Source organism: Bos indicus x Bos taurus, chromosome 20, assembly GCF_003369695.1.
Source record: "Bos indicus x Bos taurus breed Angus x Brahman F1 hybrid chromosome 20, Bos_hybrid_MaternalHap_v2.0, whole genome shotgun sequence".
Classification (NCBI taxonomy): Eukaryota; Metazoa; Chordata; class Mammalia; order Artiodactyla; family Bovidae; genus Bos; species Bos indicus x Bos taurus.
The window spans coordinates 24,396,653-24,409,266 of NC_040095.1; the positions used below are offsets into that span (position 1 = coordinate 24,396,653).

Genomic DNA, 12,614 nt, shown 5'->3' on the forward strand with positions numbered 1-12,614 from the left:
ACATGGATGGCAAGCTTAGTTCTAGATGGGGAGTTTGGCCCTGTGTGGGATTTCCAGGTCCCTGTACCCATCGCAACCCTTCACATTTCGGATTAGGCTAGTTGGAGCTGGCTTGCCGTTGGCAACCAATAGTGACAATTCCCAACAGAGAAAACACATAACTACTTAAGCACCTACTATGTGTCAGGTGCTAGACACACAGTAGCTACTATTTCAAAACACCTCACTCACAATTTATTGTTATAAGTTCAATAGTTACTGAAGTTACTAACACAAGCAGATATTCAGTGGGACTTCCAAATGGCTTACGGATTTAAATTAATCAAACAGTACAAAATTTCATGAACAATTTATATGGCAACTGCAGATGGACACTTAAGACAGTGAATTCAGTCTTCTATTTTTCTGTTTAAGTCTTTCACATTAAATAAATGCCTCCTTGATTACTGGAGAAAAAAATAATTATAATATTCCATTGAAGCTGAGAAATAAAGCAACCTTTGTTTATTTTTTAAAAGATAAACATGGCTGATCTGCATTAATCATAATATTTTGAAGGAAATAAAACAATATTTGATATTTTTAGTCTAGAAATAAATAATACTCTGTTTTACTTAGTCTGTGCGCCAAAGACAAGGTTGGAAATGAGAATACTGGATAATGCCTATGGATTTAAAAGTATCAACCATGGTTACTCAATTCTGAGGAAATAAAAGCATAAATGGATAAGCATTAAAAGCATAAGCTTATTGCATAAGCATTATGCAATAAAAGCATAAGCATTAACTGGCTTAGTAAATTAATAGAAAAAAATGAACTTAGGAAAGAATGACATTTAAAGGTTTATATATAAACTTTACATGCTTCATTTGAGAGACCAAAACATTTTTCAAGTCCTTAATGATGAGAACAGCAGCAAAATTCAAGACAATTAAAAACTGGCATTTAAGAAACTGCTGTATTGTTATGAATAAATGTAAGACAACAGTACTAGTGAAGCCCAAGAAAATCCCAGTTAAACTCCATTCAAGCCAGTGAGCACTGGCTTTCCATTTCACTTTCCAATGTGTTCCCTTATTCCAGGTTTGAAACATACCTTCAGATAAGAGAGCCTAGAAGAGTAAGAGTCCCAGCGCACAGCTGCAGAACCAGTCTTGCTGCATTACAGTTTCAGCACATGAACAACTACAACTGTTTCTAATTAAAATAGCAAAGCCAGGCTCAAGTGCACACCCTGTTCTAAATACATATTTGAATCAAAACTTATGAATTATAGAAAAAAAGACAAATAATGGCATGAAGGGCATGATAGTTTATTTTTAAAAAATTGTACCACACTGATCAAAATGACCAGCATACACATTATGATGGCTTTTCTCTTGGGTATTAACATCGCAGTATTTTTGTATACTGAAATGTTTCAATAGGACCAAGAACGTTAGAGAGATAAAAACCTTAGATGAAAATGAACACTAATGATTCTGGTGTCCTACCCCATAGAATTAATTTAAACCCCTTATGAATCAGTGGCATTATCATGTTATGTAGCTCTGAAGAATGAAAGTTCTCTTCTAAATAGGCAGCATGAACCTATACCTTCTTCCTCTTTTATCTTCAGCTCTTACAATTTGAACTATGTCCACCCTGGCCAAAGCACAATCATACAAGACACCTCAGATAATTTCCATGCTACCATTGCACAAGTTTAGTGATTTTTACTTAAACAAACAAAAAGTCAAACCACTGTCAAAAAAAGGAGGCAAATAAAAATGATTTTCCAATCATTTGAAAAGCATAGTGCTTATTTGTCCAATACAGACTCAAACTTAAATTAAATGCTATCATTATCATCTCTAAACTTCTGCAATAAAATTAACATATATATATATATGGGTTTCATTTATAGAACTGTATCTTGCAATCAACAGGAGAAAGTTATTTTTTTAGAGAACAATATATTTGGTTACAGTTCCACATGTCGGTAGTAGAGACAAAGCCACATGATGTTAAATCTGGCTCTAAGTTACCTAAGGTATAAAATTTTGATCAAATCTGATCTTAAAAATTCAACCCATGTGAGATTACTTTTTAGAGTAAATGTGCTATTGAGAAATCATTTCAATAACCTTCACTTTGTATGACTATCTGCAAATTGACCCTTTTCTTTTAATCAATGTGACTCACCAACATTTCAAACTGACCTCTTTACTTCTACGTTACCACTTGAATACCCAGGGATTTCTGAGGCAGCATAAGTTTGACTTCATTAAAAACAGTAGACAGTTTAACCTTTCAGTGACAGCTTTACAATCTGTAAACTCAAGAATCACATTATTGAGCTCAGCAACTATAAAAACATTGAGATTCTGGTATTTCAAACCAAAATCTCTTTGTGCTTTTTAGATTAAGCTGCTTTTGAATATTTTTGGTATTTATCAGCCATTTGTATTTCCCTTATAGAAATAAAAGAATACACTTAAAGTAATTTTTAAGGTTAAATGTCCTGGGGGCTTATCAATACTTAAAGAAAAAAATTACTTTTTTCCATCAGCATTTGGAATAGTAGAAATTATTTCTGGTCCCTCATTAGATCAACCAACATTACTTTTCATCACGTGTAACACTGAATTTTATAGACATCCCTGAAAAAGTTTCTGATTAAGTAAACAAGTGAATCACAGTGGAGTCTCAATCAGTTAACAGTGTAGATCCATTAAAACACACACACACACACACACACACACACACACACTGAATATTAAAAAGAAAAATTTCAAGCTAAAAAAAGAAAAAAAAGAAAACTCTCATAAGAATTAAAACCGAGTGTGTATTGTCACTGATTCTGTGCTCGTGTCCCCAACAGATTAGACCCCTTCTCCGGGTTGTAAGACATGTTCGATTAAATCTCCACGTCAAGTTTCCAGGACACTTGAGTGAAGAGACTAGCTACTGCAGCATCTAAGGGAGCAGAGTGGCACCATTTTCTTCCCTAACAGACACCCTGTCTGAAGGTGAACGTGAGGCTCCCTCCGCTGTGCTCGCCAGCATCTATCAGGAGACAAAACTCGCTGGGCAAGCTGGTGACAGCTGATCCTCCCGCCCTGCCCCCAGCGCCAACAGGAGGTTCCCAGCAGTTCGTCATTACGGGCACTGGCCTTTCACTCTTTCCATCAGAAAAGTTGTGGTTGCTTTAAAAAGAGGGTACGGGGTGGAGAAATGAAAAAACCAAGAGTCTAAAGGCACAAAGTCGCATAGCTGCTCTAGTTGGAGTTTGTAAACAGAGAATAGGCTGAATTTAGGTAATCCCAATCTATGAGAGTAAAAAGGCATCCACAGCAGGCTTTTAACCAGCCAGCTTCTTTGAGACCCTTCATGGGTTTTGAGGTCTACAAAGTATGCACTAAAATACCCATACTTCAAAAAGCAATAAGGCAAATAGTATACTCATTATTCCAAAAGTTACAATGGTAGTGTAGGCATACAGAGTATAATTTAGTTACAATGTGTGGTACTGTTTCTATTATATAAACATATTAACTGCTTCTTTCCTACATAATTATATATTCAGCCCAGTTTCAGTTGAACACAAAACCATCCTTGTACCACTGCTGATAGTTGGCAATAGTTCTTTGATAGCAGTTTGTATTCTGCTGTAGAAATTATCCTTGAACTGAAAAAAAAGTCCACAATCCAACGTCCAGTCATTAAACACTATCATATTTGTGAAGAGCCTCTTCCAACTTCTGCGTCACTTTTTGGAAAAATATTATTTGTTGTTGTAAGAAATGCTGCATTTGTGATTTAAAGTCTCTTACTCGAATTTGATGGAAGTGGTGAATTTCAGCCAAAGTAGCAAAAGAAATAGTGTTACAGCGATCCTGAATGCCATCAGCCTTTTGGACTTCCATCTTCCCTTCTTCCACGTGTCGCCTACTCTCCTTTACTTTGGTAAGAGCTCCTGTGGTTTAAAAAAAAAATTAATTAAAAAATACATATAAAAAAATAAAAAATACATATGTATCCCAGTGTTACAGCTACATAGTAAACAGAATGTTGGGCATTATAAATACTTGCCTGAACTATTTTGAAGTCCTTTGGCATTTAAAGGGGTGACTATAATTATTTATTAAAAAAGAAGAAATCTGGTAAAGTTTCTGAAAACACCTCCACTGCTACAAATTCACTTATCAAAACTAGCCTTTGCCATTGACCAAATAGTATGTTTCATCTCTTCCAACAGCAGAGATATTATATACTATAGACAAAAACTGCAAGGAATTTTTCCTAAAAAGACAAACCAAGAAACTCTGCGATTTTAACATTCTTAAGGGACAAAGTGTAACACCACTCTGTATGTGTGTGTGTGTGTTAGTCACTCAGTCACATCCAACTCCTGGCAACCCCATGGACTAGCCCTCTAGGCTCCTCTGTCCATGGAATTCTCCAGGCATGAACACTGGAGTGGATAGCCATTCACTTCTCCAGGGGATCTTTCCAACCCAGGGATCAAAACTGGGTCTCCCATATTGCAGATAAGATTTTTTTTTCTGTCTGAGCCACCAACACCACTATATACACATACATTAAGAAGGTCATCTCTAAAGTGGAGCATACTGCAGGCATGCCTGATTCTGACTGCACATTCTACCAGATCCATACCTGTAGCATAATGGCCCTGTGCAGTAAACATATGCCTCCTTCTCCTTACAGGCTGTAAAGATCAGTGAGTGTTGAGTTTGCCCTAACAGTCACCTGGGAATGAAGCCAGAAGTGTCATAGCCTCCGGCCAAGAAACATCACCAGAGGATGCGGGCCGGGGGGTTGGGGATGGGGTGGGGTGGAGAGGACGGTTTCTGTCGCAAGTGCCACAGGAGGGCAGATCTTCCCCTAGAAGCACAGTCATAAAAAAAAGCACAAAAGCCTGAGGATGCATAGGAGGTAGGAAAAATAAAGACTATTCATGTGTTCTTAAAAATGAGTGATGATAAAGTTCAAATCACTTGAGCACAGCCAGCTCAAGAATCCAGATTCCTGACCCCACATGCATCCATTCTACTGAACCACAATGAAAGACGAGAGAAACACTTAGGGCACCAGGCTTGCTGGTCTGAGGATGTGATGATGCTAAGTGGAGGGAAAGGGAACCTGTTTAGAAGGCAGAGGGGAAGCTGAGCAGCTTTGTTGTGGAAATGTTGTTTTAGCCAATGGTGAAATATACAGGGGAAAAGCCCTGTATCTAAATTTCTTCAAATCTACAAAATAGAGTAAACCTACTATTAAATAAAATCCTTAAAGACTGTTTTGTTTTTTTTGCACAACTCAAAGACCTGAGAAATTAAAACTCATCAACAACAAATGTTACAGATATAAATGTATGTATGTTTGTATATTTTCATTTATTTATTCTAAAAATCTTTACCTGAAAAGCAGGAGAGCCCTGGAGCAGAGAGAATACCCTGCTTCCCCCGTGACCACACAGTGGAGATGTCATCCATGTTAACTGGGCTACAGGAAGACCCCTACCCAATCCCCTAAGTAGCCATCACCTTGAATGGCCCTGTTAACATCTCCCCCACAGCAGACAAGACTCAAGAAGCAATGCAACCTGCCTGCCTGTGGTCTACACTAAACAGAGAATGCTCCTCCTCCTTAGAGACAGAAAAGAATAATTTCTTATAGCGAACTTATGTTCATTATATTTGTACAAGTGTCATCGTTAATATATAAAAATTGAAGTTGAATAAACTAGGAAAGCATGAGACAGAAAACTAAAAAAGAAAAGAAAAAATTACCTAAAAGATGACTGAGAATATGAAACTATGAAATTTACATTGAAAATGGTTGAGAGAGAGCTTGCTGTTATTGTTTAGTTGCTAAGTCATGTCCGACTCTCTTTTTGCAACCCTGTGGATTATAGCCCGCTGGGCTCCTCTGTCCATGAGATTTCCCAGGCAAGAATATTGGAGTGGGTTGCTATTTCCTTCCTCAGGAGATCTTTCTGATCCAGGGAAGGAACCTGTGTATCCTGCTTGGCAGGTGGATTCTTTACCACCGAGCCACCTGGGAAGCTGAAACAAGGCCTCAAGAGAGCAGAGTCTCAGGCGATCTGACTGTTCGTGTGATTCAGGGCCGAGGTGCCTGCTATTGAGCATGGAGGACAGGCACTGGAGCCCTGCCCTGCACAGATCCCTGGGCAGCCGTGAAGCAGCTGGGTACCGGGAATATGCTGTGAGGGTCACTTGCTCTAGTCACTGGAGTCCAGCACAGAGGAACTCAGAAACCTGGCCCTGAGCGGTGCCAAGGTCAACGAACCTGCAACTCGTCAGCCTCCAGATGAGATCACCATCTTCTCAGAAACGACATTCTATGACACAGGCCTGCAGACACGCATCCGTAAAAACCAATTTACAAATGAACAAGCCTGACGTTTTCACAACCTGAATCACATCAGAATACATTTTCAAAACTCCTGGACACAGTACAAGTATTAACTCTCTCCAAGGCCTAAAGACCTTTTGGCATTTGTCGCCTTCAAGCTTTCTGAGTGTACATTCTAAAAAGGATCTGTGAATCGAAGACTCACTTTTCTCCCAGCTATGAATTTATTTTGTAAATAACACAGAGCCCTGAACAGTTGGGTTTCTGGGGCAATAATCTCAGCTCATTTACCAGCATTTGTGGAGGGCCTGGCTTCCCCAGTGACTCAGCGGTAAAGAATCCACCTGCAATGCAGAAGCTGCAGGAGACATGAGTTAGATCCCTGGGTGGGAAAGATCCCCTGGAGGAGGGCACGGCAACCCACTCCAGCATTCTTGTCTGGAGAATCCCCATGGACAGGGGAGCCTGGCGGGCTACAGTCCGTGGGGTTGCAAAGAGTTGGAAACGACTGAAGCAACTTAACACACACAAAAGGACAGCACAGAGCTGGCAAGGGGGATGCACATGGCGGGGCTCACACCAAGTGTTCAAGTCCCCACCCTCCGGAACTCTCAAGGAAGACACCTTGAGAAAGCACACTGAGGGCCAGCGCACAGCCATGGCGTGAAGTGACAGAGCCGCAAAGCATGGAATTCTGCATGGCAACTGACTGTGGCTTCTTCCAAGAGAATGTAATCATGTCACAAGGGAAAACGCTTGGAGGACCTGCTCTGTGCCAGGCAGTGCTGAGGACGAAGGGTGCCAGGGTGGGGGCAGGAATAAGCAGAGATAACAGTAAATGGGAGCTGCCTAAAACAGTCATCAAATATGCGAGGCACGTTCTGTGTACCAACTCTAACCCTGCTGCAACTCTGCTACAGACATTACTGCTGTTTTACAACAAGGAAACTGAGAAAGCCACCCACATTCTTTGAGGCCCGAAGTTAGCAGTAACCCAGTAAGAGGTGGGAGAGATGGGATCTGAATACAGAACTGACTTCAAAGCAAACACCACAAATATTCAGAAAAGAAACTGGAGACTGAAGAGACAAAAAGGCACAGTGGGCTGGTAAGCAGGGTGCTGGGGATAAGGGCAGGGGCTCCTGCCCTCCCCTTCCCTCTTTTCACCTTCCTTGCTGGTCCCTGGCTTTTACTCTGACGTGCACATCAGGAGACCTTGTGAGCATGTAAAATAAACCATATAGGTGCTGAAAATTTCCCTCTGGAATCTTAGTAGCCTCATTCAATTCATTAATTGTGCCTGTAAAGCCTTTTAATATTTATAAGATGTCTGATTTTCTTATCTTTGAAGCATACAATTAGGGTGCTACAAAAAAAAATCGAAAAGGCAGCACATATTTCATTATTTTGAAAATTTAAACTCAAACTTACATGGGGGGGTGGGAGGTTTTGTCTTCCCCCCACCTCCCCCCTTCTCACCGACTTAGATTCTATTGGAAAATTATATAAGTCAAGAACTATCACCAAAAATAGTAACATACAATCCCTGGATGGGCTTTGCCTTTGTTTGCTCTAGTGCAGCTGGATAGCCCAGCCAAAAATTATTTTGCAAAATAGGAAGAACAGAACAAACCACTGAAGAGAAGCACCCAAAGGGCAATTTCACTTGGAATTTTGGTTTAAGGCACTTAATACAATTCAAATCTATTAGCATAATGCATCAGGATTGCAAGGAGCAAGGAAACAGGTGAAATATGTTTATCAGAAAGAGACAAGGTTCCTATTTTAGGGACTCGAATTGTTTTTTGAGGTGACAAGATTTACATGCCTGAAACCATTAAAGACCTACACAAGATAGAAAATGAAGGTATTGAACAGCATTCTATAAATGTACAAACTGGTAGAAGAGGGAGTGCTCGGTGTAATCAAGGAAGATTATGTCTTCACAAAATTGGACCCATGAATTTGGAGCAAATTTTAAAACCACAACGTCTTTTAACTAAAATGTAGTTACATTGGTTTCCCTCCAGATCCACCTTCTGAAGAAAGATGATTAACAAAAAACAGGCTGACAGCAATATACTTTTTGAAAAATCGAAAGAGTTCCCGAGTTGACAGCAATCCAGTTCTCTAAGCATCTGGCTGTTACATTTCAGGATGACAACCCACAGACCTTCAACCCCAAGCCCCCCAAAAGTAAGTTATCTTTTGTAAAATATTATTGACAGTTAAAAAATTATTTCCTTCAAGAAGAAAACCATTCTGCGTTTAAATATTCACCTCACAAGCCTCTGATTAGTTTTTCCCATACAGTTTTAACAAATACTAAGGGTTTAGTGTGTTTTCTTATGAGAAAGATAAAGTCAAATCATTCAATAAGCTAATTATGGAAGTTAATTAGTTTACTGTCTGAGAGTATACAGAAAAAAAAGAAAAAACCACTGGGGAATTGATGAACAGAACTACTTTCTGGAGTTTCCCTGAAGCTCCCCTCTACCCCACTTCTACCCACTGCACTTCTAAACTCTGGCTTCTCTCGAGGTCAAAGTGGGAACATACTTGTCCAATAGAAATGTATTACAAACATCCATTAGATATAAGTAAAATAGTTTTACTATTAGAACTAGGACTTACGTTTTGTCACAGACGGTGTATTCTTGCAGTTTATTTGCCAGTTCTCAAACTGGGAATTATCTGTACACACATCTACGCTTCCCATATTTCCAAATCTAAAATATTAAACATCACAAGGCAGAGAGAGCCACATTTTCAATCAGGTTTAGCTTCTAAAGAGTGAAGAGTTGGAGAAAGAAAACTATTGGGGGCAGGGTTAGATCCCTACAGACTTGTTACTTCTAGGATAGCTTAAAATATTAACTTGTAGCTAAGAATCAACTGCAGAGGTACAATGTAACCAGCTGCAGAGTTGTAACAAACATTGCGGCATATTTTAAGTACTCTCTCAGCTGTACCAAACCCAAGAGGAGTGTAAATAAAAGCTAGAAACATGGCCCAGAATCTAAAGACCAACAGGAATGCATACTTTTACCACGCAGTCAATACAAAAACAGGCAAAGGTTTTCAAAACCTGTATTTGTTTTTAAACTTTATTTTGCATTGGGGTAGAGCCGATTAACAATGCTGTGATAGCTTCAGGTGAACAGGGAAGGAGCTCAGCCACACACATACACGTACCCATTGACCCCCAAACTCCCCTCCCCCAAAAGCTGTACTTTGATAGTGGCTAATTTAGGAGGAATCTAACCCTACCAGGCCTCTGCTGTCACAAACATCACACTGTCACCCTGCTTTTGTAACAGTAAGGAAAATCAAACAATAAGGGGGAGAACTTATAAAATAAAGCCTAGGGTGAAAAGTGGTTGCTTCTGGATTAAACGAAAGACCCATAAAACTCATGGGTAGGGCAACTGTTTTAAAGTGAAAGAAAATTAAAAATAGGAGGGATCAGAAGGAAACATATTTCAGAGTAGGAACACAAGTACATAACTACAAAATTATTTCTCGGGCTAAAAGACAAACATTATATGGGGTTATATATGGACAAAATAAGATTTTATCAAGAAAAGAGAGGCAATCATTAAATTCTGATATTAAGTAAGAAGAGGCTGACATTACAGAACAATGAACACATTCTTCATTAAGATACTTATAGCCAATAGCAAGACAAAATAACAAGAAGGTAATACATGAAAAATGGTGCAGCCTCCCCAAGTTACACAACTAAAAATAAATTCTTAAAGGGTATTAGAAATACAGGAAAAGGTATTCATGAACGTGGGCAATGTATTTCCATCACACCCATGACTGTGCTCCCCAACAGGCAAAAGCAATCTAGTTCCCATGCAGGACACTGGGCTGAGTTGGACACATTTCAGGTGTTTCTTCCCCAGGGAATCTCTGGGGTGGGGAGGCAGAAAGGAATACAGAGATGCGCTTCCCAGGTGGCGCTGGTGGTAAAGAACCTGCCTGCCGATGCAGGAGACATAAGAGATGCGGGTTTGATCCTTGGGTTGGGAAGACCCCCTAGAGAAAGGCATGACAACCCACTCCAGTACTCTTGCCTCGAAAATTTCATGGACAGAGGAGCCTCGTGGGCTACAGTCCATGGGCCCCAAAAAGTCTTTTCATAATACAGAGTCACCCCTCCTAAAAAGGCTTCCAGGCTAAGAAGGAACTTGCAGCTGAGCACTCAATCTAACTATTAAAATAGTTGGACAAATTATTAAAGGATTTCCACAGGATAGAAAGTTCACTCAGGAACTGATCAGCCTAAACCTTTATTCCAAAGGATGGAGCAGGACCATGACAGACTTCTACCACTACCACTGGGGAAGCTGGAAGAACTGAGTCCTTTGGTAAGAAGGGCAGAGTTGGGTCTCCGATTTTTTTTTTTCAATGAGCTATAAGGTTGTGAAAGTTAAACGAGGTTTTGGTACAGTTTTTTTCAGTCTCTCTAGCAAGAAGCTGTGACTTGCCCAAAGTCCCACAGCTAATTCCTAGCAAAGAACTTGCCCTTCCTACCTGCCTGCCAGCCCTGCCACTCTCCACTTAACATTCCAGTCAGGGCCTCTGCTCCACTCTCTTGAAAAGGGTCCTTCCCTTTCTACATTTGGAGTCATAAAAGGAAAACTAAACCAGTATTTCAACTTTGCTTTAGGACCTGCTATTAACAAATCTCCCAGACTTTTTTGGCATTCTTAGCTGACTCTGTACATGCAAAATTCCTAACTGCGTTCATTTTGATACTTATTGAAATTACTCAGGCTCAGAGAAAGGCATTTTGCCCATTTCCCATCACCAAACCCAGCAGAACTCATGTCATAACTTCATTCCCACTCCTCTCCTCCCATGCTCTGGGCATTTTACCAATGTGAGCATAATTTTAAAGCATGCTCAGGTCAGAAGGAGCATCCTAATTAATAACCCACATGCACTCAATTTTAGAGTAATGATATTATGCACACTTGTGGGGAACACAAAATAATGACACATAAAAGAATCCAATCACATGATTAAGTTCATTATTATTATAACCTTAAAGGGCTCAAACTCATAGATCAATTACAATCCAGGAAGTCAGCACCATTTTCAAAAGCATCACATTATTTACACAGCATGCCATTAAATTATGTACATCAGTAAAACTGTTCAGGAAGCATTTCATTGCCATTTTGGTTTTTCTAGAATGAGAGCACTGAAGCTCTGGTATCATCTAGTCAAAGAGAACATGTGAAGAATAGCCAACAGTCAGGAACAGTCTTCACTTCTTTAAATTTTGAGAGCAATTGCTTAGGGAAATATGTTTGGAAACTGTACGCAGTTTTCTTTTTAAAAATATAATGTTTATTTTTTCCCTTGCAATTTAAAAAGTAATACACATACATGTAGAAAATGCGGTAGGATTTCAGGCTTGGCCAGAGACTGCCTTGCTCTGGAAGGGATGTCTGAGCCCTAGAGAGCGAACAGTGATGCCAGGGCAGAAGAGAACAGGATGGCAGTTAGCGACAGTCAACCAGCTGGCTCTCTGTTGCCCTCAAGCAACGACGGCTGCTCAACCCTGTTTTCACAGATTTGATCATTCCGTGTTACATGTGTCAATTTTGATCGGTTCCATGAGCTGAAGTATAAAGCACATTAGCCGATACTGTTACACTACACTGAACCCTGCTGTATCATCTCCTTCTGATTTGCAGAAAGAAAGCACTGCCCTGGCAACTTCTGACCCAGCAAAACCAGAAAGGGGCAAAAAAAAAAAAAAAAAAACCCAACCCACTCACATACTGCAGTGCCTCAGACATTTTAACCAGGGAGGCTCTAAACTCAGTTGAGTTTATCTGGCCTCCCTTCAGTTTCTCTGGTTAAGGCCCTCTCCTCCACCTTCACCTTCCCAGGCCCCACCCTACCCCCTAGGCTTGCTGGCTGCTCCAAAAGCTCCCAACCCACTAGTCTCTGCACCTGAACGTTGCCTTCCTTTCCTTAACCAAATCTCTCATCCTCCTATGCTTTGTCCCTCCTCAGACCAATTATACAAAAGGTTCAGTCACTAAGCAACAGGGATCCAAAGGCTACATTTTCTTCCTTAAAAAAAAAAAAAGAATTAGAAGAGAAAAGTAAGCGCTTCATTTAATTTTGAAATCATGAATGTGCCAAGAACATTAACAAGATTTTGTCTTCCTGGGGCCCTGGCCCAGAAAACGCAGGCAGTGAGGAACAGA

General features: G+C 40.1%; 1 protein-coding gene across 1 annotated transcript in view; it reads right to left on the reverse strand.

The window, feature by feature from the left end:
• Nucleotides 1–1,292: 1,292 nt before the first annotated feature.
• SNX18 (sorting nexin 18) overlaps nucleotides 1,293–12,614 on the reverse strand; it is a 28,702-nt gene continuing 17,380 nt past the window's right edge. Inside the window, exon 2 of the mRNA XM_027520067.1 lies at nucleotides 1,293–3,958. Within this exon, the coding sequence (XP_027375868.1) occupies nucleotides 3,705–3,958 (254 nt within the window). The 3' untranslated portion in view covers nucleotides 1,293–3,704. The remainder of the gene's footprint in view (nucleotides 3,959–12,614) is intronic.